Raw genomic sequence first — 20,040 nt, 5'->3', positions numbered from 1 at the left:
AGGTAGATGTTGAATTCTAGTAACACATCCCCTGGGGTGTTTTCAAAACCAGACACACTGGAGCCTTGTTCCAGCCTTGCTATGGGCCAATGCCCAGGCTCACCTCCAGCTTCCAACCAGCTCTGGCTGCTGCCCCTGCTCGGGTCGGGCAGGTACCACGTAATAGGCCAGGGCTGCAGTCCCCATGCTGTGGGCAGCAAGCTCTTCTACCGCCAGCCTCAGGCCCCTGCTGCCCACTCCTGTTTTGGTATGCTCCTGCTCCTTCCGGCTGGCACCTCTGAATGCCACTTTTCTTCTGCCAAGACTTTAGACATTGCCACATCCCAGCCCCATCTTCACTGATCTCTTGGTTCTTTGTCACATACAAAGCCCACCTCCCTGCCACCCACCTTTGGGAGAGCGAGCAGGAGCTGCCTGTTTTAAAGACTTCACAATTCCTACCAAAGAGCCCCAGCATATCTTAGCTGCCAGTGTGAACTGTGAGTTCCCAGAGATGCTGATGGCACTTTTCAACATTCGTCACTTTTGACACATCTAAAATATCCTCGCTCCCAACACTCCGTGAGCACCAGCCCAGATGGTCTGGCTGCTGGGGAGGCGTCGGTCTCCGAAAGGCCTCTGAGAGGCCCTGGGCAGAAGCTTCCTGCCTGAGAAGCTCGCGCTTTTTTCCCTCCTCCTCTACCCCCTCCAAAGCTAAGCCAGCCAAGTGGGCACCTCACTGCCCGGCTTCCAAGCTCTGAGCCAGATTCCTTTTATAGAATTCCTCACACGTTGGCTCCCCGTGGCTCCAAGTGCTTTTCCATCTGCCAGGCTCAGTTCTGTCCTAGAGGAAGCTGCCTGCTTGGGACGTTCCCTGTGGAATCACCTTTAATCTTTCAGGGGACTGTGGACCCCATGGAAAAGAGCTTGCCCCTCTGACCTATTCAACAGCTGAAGTCAAGGGCCCCCAGGGCTAAGCTCCGTGAAAGCAAATACACATGGGTTTACTGCTGGGCTCTTATTCCTGCTCCGCTCTTAATCTGGCTCCATTGGTCAGATGTATCTGTTTTTATGCTAATATCATTGTTTTTTTTGATTAGCACTGCTTCACATGTTTTATTTTGTCATACATTCTTCTAGAACTCTGTTCACTTTTCTAGTTTCATAGAAAAATAGATGTTCCAGCCACCATTTATTTAACTGTTCAGTCTTTAAGACCAATCAATAAGTTCCCTGGAAAGATGAATAAGTCTCGTGACCAACTTATTTTCTTAAAAGTCTTTAAAACAAAGAAATTAACTTTCTTTTTTTTACTTCCAAAGCACAGTATTTCAACAGCAGCAGCTAACATGGGGTTTTAGCAGCTTAACTTTACCCCCAAAATAAAGCTTTGTATAAATCAGTGATGTTACTACAAAAACCCTGTCCTTAAAAGAAAGGAGTAGCAGTCTGACATCAATGCAAAACATGGAATGAGTATGTCATAAACGTAGCACTTACCAAAGGTAGCCTATGAGAATATTCCACTTAAGAAGTGGTTACTTTTCTGTCCCTCCTTTACGCAGTTTTAAAAAAATTTTTTTCTTTAAAACTCCCCTTAAATTTAAGTCTATATAATTTTAGAAATGCCTTGTACCCAAAACAAGCACTTTTTTTAAAAAAAAATACTGTGCTAACTACTCTTACAATTAAGATAAATACATATTTTTATAACACCTAAGACTGCAAGAGTTTTATATTCGGTAGCTCTCTGGTGTAAGGCTACCTCCATCTCCTTCCCTTATAAAACGTTTTCTGCCCCTTGAAGGACAAAGATCTCTGAGCTGTTTGGAAGTTACTCCAGCCTGAAAACACTCGTCTATAAATTACTTAAGCACAGAGTATGAACATGGGACATCCAGATTAGTGCTTAGAATTTTGTTATAAATTTTCTCATCACCTCTCTTCATTTGGTCTAGATTAATTGTAGAAGATTTCCAAAGGGATTTTAATCAATTCAAAATCATCTGAAAGGTACTTTCTCTAGTTGACTCCAAAACAATGGCTTCATATATAAGTTCATGGTGAACGCGAGGTGCTTCTAGTTCCTTCAGGCAATGTTCAGCCTCAGATATGTCTCCAGAGAGTAAATATTCTTTCAGCAGTGTATCATCCTCTTTAACGAGGTGATTAACAGACTTCTGCACACCCCCAGAGTTCCACACGTTATCTTTGCACTTTCCACTTTTAGACACATTCAGGAGCACAGTTGCCTTGTCCAGAGCAGCACTAGCCTGTATGCCATCTACCGTTCCTTTGTAGCTATCAATATAAGTATTACACATAATGCCACCTCCAACAGCGCTAGCAATCAACTGGCCCATCAACTATGGTGCTCTAGGGTTATCCAATGCTAAGTCAGGTAGATCTTTCAACAATTTATCAAATGATTTTTCTACATCTTTTGTACTCATTATTGTTCCACAAGGGTCAGAAAGAAGCTGAGATGTCATTTCTCTATGTCTAGCCGTTCCCTCCAATGCCAAGGACACTGCCAACGCTGGCACTCTTCATTTCACTGAGATTTAGCTTTCTCTGCATTTCTGCACCTTCATTAGTATATCCATGCTCAAACATTCCCGTAGGATTGGTGGTAATGTCTCCTGAAATACTATTTCACCCCAAGTCAAAACTACAGTTTCATAAACAAGTTCTTCTGGTCATCACCATCGCTAGGATCTTTCACATCCACCTCCTCCACAGCACATACCTGCCCAGGTGTACCCCAAACGCCTTTGCCTCCTGCACCACCTTTCTTCGGTTAGTCCCTGTCCTTTACCAGATTTGGATCACCTATCTAGCAACCTTCCCTTTGGACTGGTTGGTACAGGTACTCCACTTCTAATGATGTCAGTTCTGTTTCACTGCCTTAGTCACCTCTGTCAGAATCCCAGGAAGAGTTTTTCTGTAGCTGCTTTTTTGCTTTGGCATTAATTCTAGTTTCATCAAGGGAGGATGCTGAAATCCAATTTCTATTTATCTCATTCTCTATGTCCTCAGACCCAGCATTTTATTCATCGCCAGAAAAGGGTCACTTAAGCTATCAGGATCTGCAGAGTTTACATTCAGTGTCTGCTCATTTTCTACATCCATTATTCCTTCATTTCACTTGCACTGATTACCAAATGGAGTCTTCTCTTGGGATCTATTTTTGTCCCTGGTCTGCTGACTTGACCCCCGTTCCTCAGCCTCTGCCACTGCCTCGGTGTGTCTCTGGCCCCTCTTGCTCTGTTTTCATTTTGTTCTACATAGTAAAATGGGGCAGGGGGAAGTTGAGAGGCTAGCATTTATTGGGTGAGGCCAGGAGGTCAGTTGGTCAATCATAGCAGCGGAGCTAGAGCTGATTACTACAGCTTTGCAATATAGTTGAAAATCTGAATGTGGGATGCCTCTAGTTTTGTTTTGGCTCAAGCTTGCTTTGGCTTTTTGGGGTCTTTTGTGGTTCCATACAAATTTTAGATTTTTTCTCTATTTCTGTGAAAAATGTTATGGGAATTCTCATAGGGATTCATTAAACAATGAGATTACTTTCTTTATTTATTTTTCAGGTAGTTTATTGTTTGGTATATAGAAATACAACTGGTTTTTATATGTTGATTTTGTATCCTAAAACTTGGCTGGTTGGGCCTAACAGTTTTTTGGTGGAATCTTCAGGAATTCCTATACACAAGATTATGTCATCAGCTAACAGAGACAATTTTACTTCCTCCTTTCCAACTTGGATGCCTTTTTTCTTTTTCTTACCTAATGCTCTTGCTACAACCTCCAATGGTTACGTTGCATAGGAGTGGAGAGAGTGAGCACTCTTATCTAGTGTCTGATCTTACAGAGTGATCATACCACTGAGTATGATGTTAGTTGTGGGTCTGTCTTATATACTTCTTTTGTGTTGTGGTATGTTCCTCCTATTCCCAATTTGTTGAGAGTTTTGATCATGAAAAGGTATTGAGTTTTGTCGAATGGTTTTCTGTGTCTACTGAGATGATTATATATATGATTTTTCTCTTTATATTAATGTGGTGTACCAACTGACCTGTGTGCAGTGAGCCACCCTGTCACCCCAGGCGTAATCTCAGCTGATCACACTGTATGGTCCTTTTAATGTGTTGTTGAATTTGATTTGCTAATATTTTGTTGACAATTTTTGTATCTATATTCATCAGGGATATCCAATGCTTATATTCTTAACAACTAGGCAAGTTGCTCTCAGAATGATCTTCCACCTTGGGATAATGCTGATTCTCAGGTCTCGCCAGCCCTACTGGATCAGCTGCTCTGGGGATCTTAAGCACGTGGCTATGGGAGAGTTACTGTCTTCAAATACAGAAAATTAGGAAAAACATAAGGGACCCTGGAAAGGAAGTATTCATTTAGCAATGGTTTAAGGGCAGAACCCTGGCTGGGTATGTCTTGCAGTAACAGATTTTATTACCCCATTGACTTGTAGCCTGGTTTGGCTCCTGGAGTTGCCTCATTTGAATGACGTGGCTGGAGCACCCAGCTGGTAAAGGCAGAGATCCAGCCTTGTAGTCTCCAAAGCTGCCACATAAAGTCAATAGATTTCTACTGCCCAAAAGTGCCTGGACAAGTGGTAGGAGAGAGGCTGAAATCCTGACTCCAAAGAGGGGTCTCTTCTTCTTGGCACAAAGGCACAATGCTCTTGCCAAAACATGAAACATACTGCCTGAAGGAAGTACACAGAATTCACAGAAAGGTCCTAAATAGGCTGGCAAAAAACTTGGTAGATAATTACCAAAAAGTATGTCGAAGAAACTATGTTGGCTCAAGATATGAAATGGAAGAGATCTTAGGTAACTGCTAAAAGGACAAAAAAGTGAAGTATTGAATGTCAAGCTCTGTATCAGACATTTCACCAAGTTTCATCCAGTTCTCACAATGACCCCATGGGATGTCTATTCACATTTGCAGTTTAAGCGAAGGAAACAGAGGCTCCCAGGTTAAGCGAGCTTCCCAGGTCACACAGCTAATAACTGATAGATCAAATGCATAGCCAACTGGCTCCAAAGCCAGTGCCCTTTCAAATAAACTATCCTGTCCCCATTATGGCTTTTCATGGTGCCCCAGAGACTACTGAGGTATCTGTCCACAGTCTAAAAGGGGCAGACAGCAGTGTCTCCAGGCCCAGGCAGTGAAGGGAGAACATGGGTCTGAAAAAATATTTTAGGGAGAGTGGAATGGGATAAAAGCAAGTGCCCAGAAAAGTTTTTGCCATCTCAGAACCTGGATGTATGGCTAGCGAAATAGAGAAATGGCATTTTTGGTCCTGAGTTTATGTTTGTAGCCAGCCATTGGCCTCAGGCCAGCCACTGAACCCCTTCTTATTTCTTCATCAGGAAATGAACATGCAAAAAATGGAAACAGCTCTGTTGTAGACCCCAGGACCTAGGGAATCTCAAAGGAGATGACGGGTACCAAGGGTCTCAGGAAAATAGGCTACAGCCTTGACCTCAAGCTCTGTGAGTCTTGTGGTGACATATTGATCACACATGGGCTCATCTCCCATATTCCATTGTCCTTCCCTCCTATCAGGACCAGCCTTTGATTTGGAATCTCTAAGATTATCTGGGGAACTAGTGACACTACTCACCAACACAGAAGTCTGGCTGCCTTCACACCAGCCACCCTATGGCTAGGTAGGTGCCTCTACTATTAGTCAGCCATCGAAACACTTACTGAACTTCCAGTCAAGATGGAGGCATAGGTAAATATGACTCATCTCCTCACACAATCACAGCAAAAATTACAACTAGACTACAAAATAAATATCATGCAGAATCATCAGAATATGGAGCTGTATGGAAGTCCAACAACCAAAATATTAAAGAAGTCGCACTCATCCAGATGGGTAGGAGCGGGGGAGACATGGAGACACACAGAGCAGAGGCACGGAGGCATGGGAATGCAGACTGGGTGGTCCCACAACCACATGTAGTGGATAAAAATCAGGAGGGATATCTCAGGAGCGAGGAGTCCCAGCCACTCACCAGAACCCCCATCCCAGAGTTCCAGTGCCAAAAAGATAAGTCCCCATAATTTCTGCTGCAAACACCAGTGGAGACTGAGTCAGCGGAAGAAATTTCTGGAGTCCCAATGAGTTTCTCTTAAAGAACCCACACAGACTTACTCAGACTCACTCAGATTCACTCCCTCTGAGCTCCAGCACTGGAGTAGTAACTTGAAAGGCACCAGTGGCATACAGGGAAGAACTGAAGTGTCTGAAATCAAGGCAAGAATTAGGGAACAGCTTTTTCCAAGACAGGAAGGTAGGCAGAGTGTATTGTTCTTTTTCTGAACCCTCCTCCACAGACCACAGAGCCAGCATGTAGGTGCCATATCTGAGACTCCACCAACCTGGCTAATACATTTGCCCCACCCTGGAGATCTCCTGAGGCTCTATCCCATCTAACTTACATCTGTTAACAGTGACTTTTCTATATGAATGGCTGGTCTTGGCTCATGCTTCATAACTTCCTAAATCCTTTCAAAAAATCAATAGCCAGCCTCAGTGAGCCAGCAGCCCCCATACCTCTTACCAACTGGCCCACACACTAGCAGCAGCCAGCCTAGGTTCACAGCTTGGCTTCACCTGGGAATCTCCAAACCCAGCACAAGTAGCAGCCATCTCAGATTGCTTTACAACTCAGGCAGAGTGGCCCCAGACAAAACACACGTTGGGGCTGACTTTGGCCTGCATCACCAGGGAAACCTTAGAGCCTGTGCACCCAGTGGAGAGCTACAGACCACATTGGAGCACCACTACCCTACTTCTGAACCTTCTGATTCTTCCTGGAGAACGGAGGTTGGTGGTTAATGGTCACAGCCATTACAACTGACTGATCTGGGTAAATACTTCCCAGTGACCTGCAAACAGAAACCAAGCCTCAAGTAAAAGAGGAGGGTGTACTCAGCCCATACAAAGGTCACACTTTGAGTACCCAGCGAGGGTGATAATGGTAGCTGTGCTACTGGACCCTATAGGACTCCTACTATATTAGGCCATGCTAACAAGACAGGGAGTCATAGAATCTCTACCTAATACATAGCAACAAACACAGGGAGGCTGCCAAAAAGTGGAGACAAAGAAACATGGCCCAAATGAAAGAACAGATCAAAACTCCAGAAAAAGAGCTAAAGGAGATGGAGATAAACAATCTTTCAGATGCAGAGTGCAGAACACTGATTGTAAGGATGCTCAAGGAAATTAGTGAGAACCTCATTAACATAAAAAAGAGCCAGTCAGAAATGAAGGATACACTAATTGAAATAAAGGACAATTTACAGGGAAACAACAGTAGAGTGGATGAAGCTGAGAATCAAATCAATGATTTGGAGCATAAGGAAAATAAAAAACAACTAATCAGAACCACAAGAAGAAAAAAGAATTAAAAAAAAAATGAGTATAGCGTAAGCAGCCGCTGGGATAACTTCAAGAGGTCCAATGTTCACATCATAGGGGTGCCAGAAGGAGAAGAGAAAGAACAAGAAATAGGAAATTTACTTGAAAAAATAATGGAAAAAAAAACTTCCTTAATTTGGTGAAGAAATAGACATGCAAGTCCAGGAAGAACAGAGTCCCAAACAAGATGGATGCAAAGAGGTCCACTCTCACACACAACATAATTAAAATGCCAAAGATTAAAGATAAAGAAATAATTTTAAAAGCAGCAAGAGAAAAGCACTTAGTTACCTACAGAGGAGTTCCCATAAGACTGCCAGCTGATTTATCAAAAGAAACTTTGCAAGCCAAAAGGGACTTGTAAGAAATATTCAAAGTCATGAAAAGCAGAGACCTACAGCCAGGATTGCTCTACCCAGAAAAGCTATTATTTAGAATTGAAGGTCAGGTAAGGAGCTTCCCAGACAAGAAAAAGCTAAAGGAGTTCATCATCACCAAACCATTACTATATGAAATGTTAAAGGGACTTATTTAAGAAAAAATGATCAAAACTATGAACAATAAAATGGCAATAAATACATACCTACAACAATTGAATCTAAAAAACAAACTAATCAAACAAGAAGAACAAAGATGATATCATGGATACAGAGAGCATTTTGATGGTTGTCAGGGGGGAGGGAGTATGGGGGAATGGGTGAAGAGATGAGGATATTAAGAAGTACAAATAGGTAGTTACAGAATAGCCAGGCAAATATAAAGTACAATATAGGAAATGGAGTAGCCAAAGAACTTATACACATGTCCCATGGATATGAACAATGGTGGGGGGTTGCCTGGGGGAGGGGGTTACTGGATAGAGGGGGACAAAAGGGGTAAAATTAAAACAACTATAATAACATAATCAGTAAAATATAATTTTAAAAAAAAGAAACTGAGGGCTCAGCTCATTTGGAGGCAAAGCCAGGTCTAGAACCCTGGTCCAGCTGAGTCAAGGAGCCAAGGATGCCTCATTGTATCACCATGGGGGTCTAAGAGCCGGCTGATGCAAATTCTTCATTTTCCAGATGAGGAAACTGAGGCCTAGAAAGTTAAATGACTTACTCAAGGTCAACTAGGATGAGTTAACAAGAAACAAGGAGTTCAGGGAGATCTGCCAATACTCAATCACATATAATCCACCAATAGCCAATTCAAGTGAAACAGTTCTGAGTGTCTAAGGGCATGTTGTCTCTGCGAGCAGGTGCAGCAGACCCAAACAATAACGTATTCAGCTGCTTGCCTCATGTGACAGGCCTTCATTCAGGCTCCGAGCTCTCCTCTAAGTCAACACATAAATGAAATTAAATGCAATTCAACACAGTCACACTCTGGACCTACGATTTTCAACCTTTCTCATCTTATGGTACACATAAACTAATTACTAAAATTCTGTGGCACACCAAAAAATGTATTTTTTGCCACCAAACTGACAAAAAAATAGGTATAAGTTTGATTGATTAATGAAAGAATGATAATAGTAATTACCTACCCTTTTTGATCCAAAGTGACTTTTTAAAAAATCAGATGCCTATATTTGTGTGTAAGTATTTCTGGTACCAAAAATTAACCAATCAGACACAAGCTTATTATGCGACGTGACCAATGAGATACAACTCTATTGTGTGACTTATATATTTATGGTTCAAGACAAAGCATTCACACCAGATGGCTATTGTTGTGTTGGCTATTGTCATTTTTCTGCCAATCTAAAGGAAAAGAGATCCGTGCCCCTAACTAGTCAGGTATTGCTTGTTTTAAAAATTCTTGCAGCATGCATGTTGAAAACTGCTGCGCTAGATCAGGGGAGTGCAATTGTGAAAAGACCCATGTTTACAGCCTCGTGGTCAGCAAGCCCCCTGTGGGGTGCTGAAGGCCTGACAAAGGAGTTTGCGGGTCTGTCCCAGTGGGTGACTTTAGCTTCCTGGATTGCAGAGCGGCCGCTCCTGACATGAGGCTCAATTAAATTGCTTCCTGTGACGTTGGTCAAGACATTTACTCTCTCTGAGACCTAGTTTCCCTTTGGGACAACCTACACCTAGGGGTGTTATGAAGACTGAATAAAGTAGGGAATTCTGAGTCACTAGCAAAAAGGAAGTGACAACCACTTAAATAGCCCTTTAACCTGCCTGACCAACTCCACCTGCTCCCCAGCACCCCACCATCACCTTTAATGAGAACTTTTGGGTCTTACGGTTCTCTGGGTCGGTATTAATTGTGACTGACACCTTGTGAGGGACTTAGTTGTTAGAATGTGTCAACTCGCATGTCAGCAAAATGGTCTCACCATTTAACCAAGTAATTCCATACCAGGTAATTCATCCTAGTGGAAATAATTCTCTGAAAGGAAAAGCTCTCTGTGTGAAGTTGATTGCAGCTCTTTTTATGAAAGTGAAAACTTAGAAACATACTGCTTGTCCCAGAAACGGAAATGGAATCATAAATTACAAACCATTCCCTCAGTGGAATATTACTCAGCCCTTAAAATGATGAATATGAACGCTACGAATATGGAGAGATTTTTACGATAAAATGTGAATTGAAAAAAGAAAAAGCAGTTATATCTGCACAGTTACATGAAAAATATATTTGCTTCTAGATACAGAAAAGAAACACAGGAAAATAAAGAGCCAATCCATTAGGATGAAGAGAATGCGAGTATATTTTTTAACTTTTTGTTTTCCGCTGTTACTCCACTTTTGTGCACCACCTACATTTTTAGAAGAATGAGGAAGAAAATCTGATACTTGCTTCAGAAACAATTTAGCTGAAAGCATGTTCCATTTGTGGAAGAATGCCTGGCACATAGTAGGTACTCAGGAAGGGTTGGTAGAAAGCAGAATGAATCAGCAGTCCTAGAAATTCTGACGTCACTGTTGCCCATGTACAAAGCATGGGCCTGACCACAGCAGCCAAGGGCGGAGCTATGGCTATGCCTACTGCTTGTTCCATCCTGAGCAGAGGGTGTGGCTCAGAGGAGTTTTAGGGGAATCGTGAAATTACAGTCCTTCAGAGGACCTCTCCCACTAGTCTCAGGTCTGGGAATACTTTCAGTAGTTCAGGTTAACAAAAGGAAACCCCACACACACACGTTAGCAATTTATATCACCAAAGTGTAGATATTTCACAAACAACTCTCTGAGGGGCATATTAATACTGCGGCTGCTGTCTTGTGCACGTGTGTCCCCAGCAGCAGCCAGTACATGGGAGGCACTGACAAATGTTGAACTCAGCAGAAGCCCCCAGCCCAGGCATCACGGGCGGAAGGCAGACCCTGACTCCGACGAGAGCCTACTACTGCCGAGTCTTTCGCTCTCACCTATGCCAGCTCGTTCGTCGCCTGCAGTCACCCACCTAATGATGTCCTTGCCCAAAAGAAAATGAAATCATTTGTTCTCATATGAACTATTAGGGCCCGCTCAAACCTGAGGGCTGACTTAGGAAGAGAGAAATCATTGCTGCAAGGACTCGAGTATTAGAAATGTAATGGCTGCACCTGCTTCTTCTGACTGATTTGAGGAAGCTGTGCTGCCTCTGGACCTTGCTGTCATGCCGAGAGAACCCCAAGCCTCCCCAACCTGTCACCTCTCTTTCCAGGTGACAATGGCCAACTCCCTTGAAGAAACGGACCACTTACTTTAGTTAATATTCGCCCTCTCAAAACTACTGCCTCATCTCCAGATTCTTTTTTTTTTTATTTAATTTATTGGTGTGACATTGGTTAATAAAACTGTATAGGTTTCAGGTGTACAGTTCTATAATACATCATCCATGTATTATATTCTGTGTTCACCACCCCGCATCAAGTCTCCTTCCACATCCCCAGATTTTTATCCTTGGCGTGTCTTTATCTCTTCTAAAGACATGAGAAAATGGTGATTTCAGAAGACGTGCCTGGAGAAGGAGCGGCTCCTACTGAATACAAATGCAACACATTTCCTCCCTCATAATGGAATCCTTAGGTTTTTCTCACAGCTCACTCACAGAGTTGTTGTGAGGCTTAAATGAGTTAATAGAGTTAATACAAATAAGACTGTTAGAAAAGTGCCTGCACAGGATAAGCACTCGATCAATATTAGCTTAAAAGGTGCTGAAAATCAATTTAGATATATATGCATATAAAAAGAGAGATAGAGAAGACCAGAACTAGGGAGCTAATGATTCTACTTTTAGAAATCTATACTAAGAAAATACTCATAGATTCAGATAAAGATTTATGTATAAAAATGGTCATCAGAGCATTGTTTGTAATAGAAAAAGAATAAAAAGCCTGGAAACAAACTAAATGTCCAAAAACAAGGGAATAAGTAAGCAAACTATGCCACTTTTCAAAAGCATGTTTTTGAAGAATGTTAGTGCTGTAAGAAATTATCATGACAGGGGCAGAGGGATATATAACTGTTCATATAATATGGTCTCAAGTATAGATATTCCAAATAAATATCCATGAAACAAGTATCTGCATAAAAAAAGATTGGACGGAAATACTACAAATATTACTTGTGTTTTTTCCCAAATAATGAGATTCTTTATTCACTTCAGCATTTTTCAGATTGTATATATACAAGTAGCATGTATTAACTCTACAAACAAACAAATTAAATAGAAAATATTTAACAGTCTATTAAAGTACTGCAACCAAAAAAAATAATAATAATAATAAGATGGGATCTTAGACTGGGCCAGCAGCTAAGGAAGAGAAAATGATCCTGAGTCTCATCTTCAGTCCTCAGTATTTGATGACGCTAGTGGGTGGCCAGAGGGACAAAAAGGGCACTCCAGGACAGCTCTAAGTTTCTAGCTTGAGAAACTGCATGAACAAATGATGTTACAAACCCAATAAGAAATGTAGAAAGAAGAAAGAAGAATGGGTTGAGAGGGAAGAAAATCAATCCAGCTTAGTCTCACCGGGCTTGCAGTGCCAAGTTTCCCCAAGTAGAGATATCCAGCCAGGAGCTGACTCTGTGCAGGGCTAAGCTCGGGAGAGAGGTTTCAGTAAAGGTACAGGTGTGGGTGACAGCAGAGACCTTGAAGCCATGGCTTGGCTGAGAATGATCCAGTATTCCATGTGTTCTGTGAGGGGGACATAGGGACTGTCATGGAGGCTCAGACACGCAGACTCTAGAGCTCCACTCCTTCCACTCAAAATGTGACCTGAAGTGACCCCTGCCTCCCTCGGTCATGGGACTCTTGCTAGATTACAGTGAAGAGCCTCACAGAGTCACTGTGAGTTAAATGCTGTTTGACACTGTGGCCACGGCTTTCACTGAGGGTTATAGTCTACTCTCAGAGTCAGCCACATAAACCCTGCTACTGGGTAGGAATGACGCTCAAGACAATGGCCACTGCCTCACCTAGTGACCTCTTTTTTACAGTAACGCATAAGGAAACTATCTCAGATTTCATGGCCAGGAAAGTGTGAGCAACTAGGCACCACAAATCCTATAACTGCTCCTGTTTCCCTTTTTGATGTGTTCTTGAGAACAGAATCTGTCGCCCGTCTCCAGCAGCCTTAGAGGATCACATACTATGTATGTTAGGGTGCGAATCTATGTCTTCATTGTTTTACTGCCTTTATTTTCTTCTACCATGAATTTTTTGTGAACTACTTAAAGTCAAAAATTTTCTTGTCATGCCCATCCATCGATTCCTATTCTCCCAGCTAAATCCAAAGTAAACACATATAAGACAGAATTGGTTCTGTGAGTGCAACTGGGATAAATTTTCACAGATCAAAAGTGCAAGATGCTGGATGCTCCAGTCTGTACTTACTTGAACCACACAGCCCTACCTGGCTGCTCATAATGTGCCAGGCACTGTTCTGAGCTCTTTACCGAAATCATCTTATTCAGTCCTTGTAACAACTTCCTCAGACAGGTACTATTTCCATCCCCATTTATTTTTGCATGGTCTCCTTAGCATTCCAGTCAGCTATGTTGAATGAAGACGTAGCTCTTCGGCCACTGAATAAAAGAAAATGAGTTACATTTAACGGCAATGCATTAATGCATGACAAATCAAGTGTTAGCCTTTGATCTGAGACCTGGGTCCCACAGGTTCCACATTGATCACTAAGCATTTACTGAGCACCCACCAGCACTGACTGACCCTCCATGAGTCCACAGTCTGATGGAGGAATACCACACATCTAAACAAACAAAACCCCAAGGCACATAACAAGGACACTGAGATCAGGGAGGAGGCAGCAAGAGAAATTATCTCTGGCATATGAGAAGGCTTCCTGGAGGGGGTGGTGTCTGAGATCCATTTTCATGAATGGACCAGAGGTCCCTGGGGAGCAACAGAGATTGGGGAGGAAGTGAGACTGCCAAGGTGCAGGGCTGTGAGTGACATTTGGGGGAACTATTGGCAATCGGGGGTGGCAGGAGAACACGGGGAAGGGAGCAGCTGAGGAATGAGGGACTGCTGTTTAGGTGGTGGCTCTGGCCACAATACCAAGAAGCTTAAAGTCACTAAAGGATCTAACAATCATTTCTGTTCTGGGACGATTCTTGAGCAGCCGTGCAAGGGAGGATGGCCAGGCCAAACAAAGGCCGTTGCGATAAACCAAGCAAGAAACAGTGTGAGCCTGAACTAGGGCACTGGGGGCGAAGGGTATTTGGGAACCCGCAGCTTTGGACTCTTCGGCAGGCAGGTTCAGGAGTTCAAGGGGACACCTGAGCTTCTGACTGAGACTAGGGGAGGGCAGAGCGTGCCATGAAATGGGGAGCACAGATTGGGAGCACGTTTGTAGGGCCAAGGGCAAGCTCAGACAGTCCCTAGGCTTGGGAAAGCCACAGTGGACAGAAGAAATCTTTATTATCTCAGAGAAGTTATTCAGATTCTCACTCACATCTCCTTTTAATAAAATATGATGCATTTTATTCTGTCACCATAGTGAAAAAGCATTGCCCTTTCCTGGGAATTAATAACCTTTCAAATGAACAGTCTTTGGGTAGGAAAATTGGTTTCATTAATACCTCTCCTTGTACTTGGTAGGTTCATCATCTTTTGGTCCTGCCATCCCGTGAAACCACGGGCCCAAGGTTCGTTATTTGAGAGGCCTGAATGACTCGATACTCAAAAAGAACGCTCGGGCTCCTCAGTAACTGGGCTGAATTTAGTTCACAGATAAAAAATGCTTGTATGGCCTTGTGTCCACCCCTCAGCCACAGGGGAGCCTACCCTCTGCTGGAAGGGAGGGCGATTGGCCTGGTTCCTAATCTTGGCAGAAAAGATGTAAGCCGTCTTGGGGTGCCACGGCCCTAGAAAATGACGCTTCCCTGGGCTTCACCCAGCCCCTGAGCAGAGGTGTGTGCGCTTGGCCAACACGATGGCCTACATCACTGCTGGGCTGCCTGGCAGAGCAGGGTGACTGCCCACTCCCATTCCAAAGTGGCTCAGGGGCAGGGTGAGGCTCCCCAAAAAGAGAGGCTAGAAGGCCTTTCAAAAAAACAAGGAAAGGTGAAATCTTAAAAGCAATCTTTCTTTCCCTATCGCACCCCCGTGCAGTCTTTGAAAGATTCCAAAAGGATATAGTCCTTTATCCTTTCCTGCTGAAAAACCCTTTGGCAGCAGCTTATCACAAAGTCCAGCCTCCTCCGCATCGCCGGGCCCTGCATCCTCTGGACGCCTAGGCTTCTCTCCTGCCTCCTCATGCCCACATGGTCCCACGCCTCCGAGCCCTTACCCGGCTGTTCCCTCAGCTCAAAAAGACCCCCTCCCTCACAACCCCACCCACCACCCACACATACATACAGGCCCTCATTCATCCTTCAAGGCCAAGATCAGCATCACTTTCCCTGAAAGGTTCTCCCTGAAAGACACAACCCCGTCGTGCAAAATTCACCAGTCCCTTTATGATCCTCCCCGTTCCGTGCCAGGCCACATAATATAATGCGTCTGTAAGTAACAACAAGCTAAGCCGCGTGAGAGAATAGTCCTCTAACTAAGGTGTTCTATTCACTGTCTCCTAGCATACGGATGTAGGGAATTGCCGTCAGAGAGATGCATGTTCAAATCCTGACTTTACCACTTATTGGCAGTGTGATTTTGGGTGAAACCCTCGTCCTCCCTGAGACTCTGTCCCTATTGCCTCTCTCCTATTCCCACCGTCCTAGAGTTACTCTAGTTTCTGGCTGGCTGGTCCAATAGTCCCTGGGATGACAGGATGGAGGATGGCCCTCTCCACCTCTGTGGTGGGTCCTCCGAGGTCACCCTCATCATTTCCCCGGAGAGAAACGGCCATTGTCCCGGAGGTGTTCTTCAGCGTTCCCCAAAGCTGTGGCGCATGGCTACATCCATCGCCTGACGGGAACCCCACTGGCTGGTGTTCTCCAAAGCCTTTGGGCTGCCCCAGAGCTGGCAGAGAGGGAACAGATGCCAGTTTAAGCACCGTCTCAATCTTCTATTCCAGAGCCATTTGGAAGAAGATCGCGAGCTGTTGAAAAAAGTGAAACGTTGCAGGAGACGGAGACGCGATTTCTGCTCTTTGAAAAGGGAAGTGACAAGGGCTGTCAAATTAGGCTCCGTCGTCCAGAGACGTTACAACAGTGCGGCTTCAACACCTCTCTGCCACTGGTGATGCTAATCCACGGGTGGTCGGTAGGAAACGCTGACGTGGCTTTTTTCTCTCTGCTTCTCCATTTTCTTCTTCTTTCTCCCTAGCGTGCTCAATTTTAATAAAAAGATGGGGAGCTAGTGATAACGACTTCATGCATGATATTTGTAAAGCACCTTCTAATTTTCCAGGTGCTTCCCCGCTCGTTATCTCATTGAGCATCTCAGTTCCATGAGTAAGCAGGGAGGGGAAAGTATCATTATCTCCACATTTCAGGTAATAAAACGTGACTCAAAGAGGTCACACAGCACATGAGGGGCCACAGGGCTTGCAGCCCACGCAGGTGACGCTGCATGTGTCACAAGTGGAGGTAGGACGCCAAAAGATGTCTTCTCTCAATGAAATGTTGTATCCGTCAGTGTTAAATTCAGCTGCAAATAACAGAAACCCAATTGGCAGTGGTTCAGATAAGTCAGAGATTTACTTTTGTGTCATACAACAGTCAGAGATATGTAACCCAACACTGGATAAATGGCTTTGGTCAATGAAGTTCTCAAGGGCCCAGCTCATTTCCCGCTCATTTCTCTACCATCCTTCGATGTGGCCCTCATCCTCATAGTCCAATGTGGCAGCTACAGCACTAGCCATCACATCTTTATTTCCCGTAGTAAATGGTGTATACAAAGGCATCAAAGAGCAGGCACTTCTTTTTTTAACGACAACTTTAGTGATACATAATTCACATACCATACAATTCATCCATTTAACGTGTATCATTTAATGGCTTTGGTATAAAAGAGTGTTTGTTTTTTTGTTTCTTTTTAGGTTAGCCTCACAGAAGCATCTGTGAAATACTTCCAATAACATCCATTGGCCATGCCTAGATGGAAAGGTAGCTGAGACATATGTAGCCTCTTAGAGAAAGTGTAGCCTTTTACTGAAGCTAAAAATTCTATTTCTATGGAAAAAGGGGAGAGAGGATATTATGGGCAATAACTGAAGTCAAACTAAGTGAGGCCTTATCTCCAGTAGGAAATTCTGACTCCTGGTTACCAGCCCACCCACGGATTGAAGCTAAGTTCATAATATGAAACTTCTAGGATTTGGGGATCTATTTCATGACTTGGAAAACTTTCCCTGACATCTAGTTGGAAACACTCCTGAAACCCCCATCTATTCTATGCTGGAGAGCAAAATGGGCCCGTCTACCCACTCCGCCACTCTTTCCACATGTATTCTCCAAGGGCCTGCTCTGTGTAGGCTCACACCCTCACACGAACCAAAGAGACCCCCTGCCTAGCCTTGAGAGGCGGTGGGAAGTCACAGGATGCCACGTGGGTGTAGCCACGAGGTGCGGTGCCTTCTATCACCATCCCAGAATAGCACAGAGGCTCCTGTAGCTGGCCAGCTTCTTCCCCCCACATTTAAAGGGGTCCCACCCTAGAGAAGTGGGGGTAGGCAATGAAGGTGGTGGGAGCCTTTTCTGCCCCTAGAGAAGGGACCTAACATAGATTTTGAGACCCTACTAGAGCAAGGCCCTTGACATTATATATTAGCCCATTTAATCCCCACTCTCCCTGCCTCCCTCCCACTGTCCCTGCCTCACCCCCACGCCCCCTGTTTCCCCTCATTCTCCCTGCCTCCAGCAACACCCAAGTGCTTGTAGCTCCTTCCATGCACCATGGGATTTCTATCCTCTTGGTCTTGGCTCAGGCCATGCTTTCTACCTACAGGATTCTTTCCTCTCTTCTCCTGGGGGACAGTATTCATTATATATTAGGTGCTTCAAAAAATACTTGGTAACTGAAATAATGACTGAAGAAATATCTTCTTTACAAATACAACATGAAGATAGCAGGGTCTTTTTAGCAGGATGAGCTCTTCATTCTCAAATTCCTGTCCAGACTAGAATACATCTACCATTACTAGTAATAATAACAACAGCAACTGCAATAACTAACGCTTACTGAGTGCTTACTATGTTTCAGGCAATGTTCCAAGTGCTTTGCACCTATTAACTGATTTCAGATTCACAACAATCCTGGAAGGAGGGCACTCTCATTATCCCCATTTTCCAGATGAGAAAACTGGGGCACAGAGATGTTAAATAACTTGCCCAAGGTCACTCAGCTAGCAACTGGGGGAGTCTGGATTTGAACCCAAGATGCTACATCCACACAGAAGGCACCGGGGAAACATTTATTAAATGAATGGATCTTATCCCGGACAACACGTCAAGACATCAGCTTCGCTCTTCACCTCCGTCGTCTAGCCTCCAACCATACCTGCCTTCTCTCCTTCCCCCAGACATACCATACCGTACCTTTGTGATTCTGCGCCTCTGCTCGTGCTCTTCCTTCTGCCTGGGATGCCCTAGACACCCCTGAGCCCACAGCCGCCGCCACATCCGCCTGCCCACCCTGTTCTTAACTCCTATTTCTCCTTTAAGACGCAGCATAAATGTTTTTGCCCTGTGAACCCATCAGAAGCGCCCTATAAACATTTATTAAGCTCTTGCTGTGCTCTGGCTCATGATGCTAGTCCCTCTAAAGCAAGCAGAGCACAGTGAGGGAGAGGAGAGGAAACGCGGTGGGTTTCAGAGGTGCGGCGAGCAGGCCTCGGGGGCACTGGTGTGGGAGTGACCCTCAGAGGAGAGGTCATCGTTCAGTACCTGATTTACCCAGATGTTTCCATTGTTCTAAGGCCCAGAAAGTCCTAAAATAGAGAAATGCTAAGACAATGGTTCTCGGTTGGGGGCCGGGGTGGGGGTAGCTTCCAGGAAATATTTGGCAAAGCCAGGAGAATTTTTGGTTTTCATAACTGGGGACAAGGGATACTGCTGGCATCTCATGGATGGAGGCCAGAGACGCTGCTAAATCTCCTCCAGTGCACAGGACAGCTCCCACAGCAAACGGGGATCTGGCCCAAATGCTAATAGTGCTGAGGTTGGGAAACCCCTTCGAGAGAAGGGTCCAGCATTAGCCAACAGTTGGAGAAAACAAAAAAGAGGTGAATAGGGAAAAGGGGGAAATTACTGCGAAGCTCCCTCTACGCCCTCCCGGGGAATGTGACTACCTTGTGGGCCTACCCTCAGCTGGACGGCTTGCTGGAAAACTGGATCTGGCAGATGGTGTCTCCGCTGAAGTCTCAGCTGGCCCAGCCGGTGAACGTGGCGCTGGCAGACTGGATCACCCTGGCCAAAACGCACTACGCCATCGCCGTCCGCAACACACGTCTCGTGGGAAAGGAGGTCGCAGCTCTTCTCCAGTGGCTGGAGGTGAGACCTGCCCCCACCTCCCTTCCTCTCCTTTCCTCTAAGACCAAGTGAATTAAGCTGGTCTCCAACAGCAAGCCAGACAGGAGAATCGCTTCTGCTAATCTCATGGGAATGGACTGGCCTGAGACGGTGGCCGGCCCCAGGACTCTCTCGGCTGCCTCACTTGCAGCCCTCTTTTGTAGAATTATCTTCTCCCCCACCCCATCCACTGTTCCTTTTATGTTCACCCTTTGGATGTGCTAAGGGATCAAAACACACCCTGTAAACCACCAAACCCCATACAAATGAACAGGATCTCTTCTACAGGCCATTCGTATCCAGGTGAAGACAGGTAGGAGGGAAGCATAATCACTAGGCAGGGTCCCAGGTCGCTGAGCCTGAAAGGAGAGAGGACAGAGTCAGCAAGGTGAGAAGCCAGCCTGGGTCTGGAGTATTAATGAAGCACCTCACTTGCGATCAGGCGCAAAGAGAAGGGTGGGAGCCTGAGGAAGCTGGACCCACAAAGGCTTTTATCCAGGCAGCTCTTCTCTTCCTGCAACCATCTTATCGCTGTCTTCCAGGAATCTGTTCAATTTTCTCGAAGCAATGTTCATCTAATTGGGTACAGCCTGGGTGCACATGTCTCAGGATTTGCTGGCAGTTACATTGGCGGAAAGCACAAGATTGGGAGAATTACAGGTAACCATGCCTGATAACTAACAACTGTAATCTCAGAGCTGCATCGGGGCA

At 44.7% G+C, this 20,040-nt stretch overlaps 1 protein-coding gene and 1 pseudogene across 1 annotated transcript in view; one reads left to right on the top strand and one right to left on the bottom strand.

The window, feature by feature from the left end:
- LIPC (lipase C, hepatic type) overlaps positions 1 to 20,040 on the top strand; it is a 129,221-nt gene that overhangs the window by 86,934 nt on the left and 22,247 nt on the right. The window contains exons 2-4 of the mRNA XM_054565360.1: positions 15,891 to 16,078; positions 19,129 to 19,311; positions 19,872 to 19,989. Coding sequence (XP_054421335.1) covers positions 15,891 to 16,078; positions 19,129 to 19,311; positions 19,872 to 19,989 — 489 coding nt within the window. The remainder of the gene's footprint in view (positions 1 to 15,890; positions 16,079 to 19,128; positions 19,312 to 19,871; positions 19,990 to 20,040) is intronic.
- On the bottom strand, positions 1,713 to 3,111 carry LOC129064418 (programmed cell death protein 4-like; annotated as a pseudogene).

This window comes from Pteronotus mesoamericanus, unplaced genomic scaffold (genome assembly GCF_021234165.1).
Source record: "Pteronotus mesoamericanus isolate MK-2021 breed Mesoamerican mustached bat unplaced genomic scaffold, CSHL_Meso_final contig_164, whole genome shotgun sequence".
Classification (NCBI taxonomy): Eukaryota; Metazoa; Chordata; class Mammalia; order Chiroptera; family Mormoopidae; genus Pteronotus; species Pteronotus mesoamericanus.
This window is presented reverse-complemented; position numbering and strand designations above follow the sequence as displayed.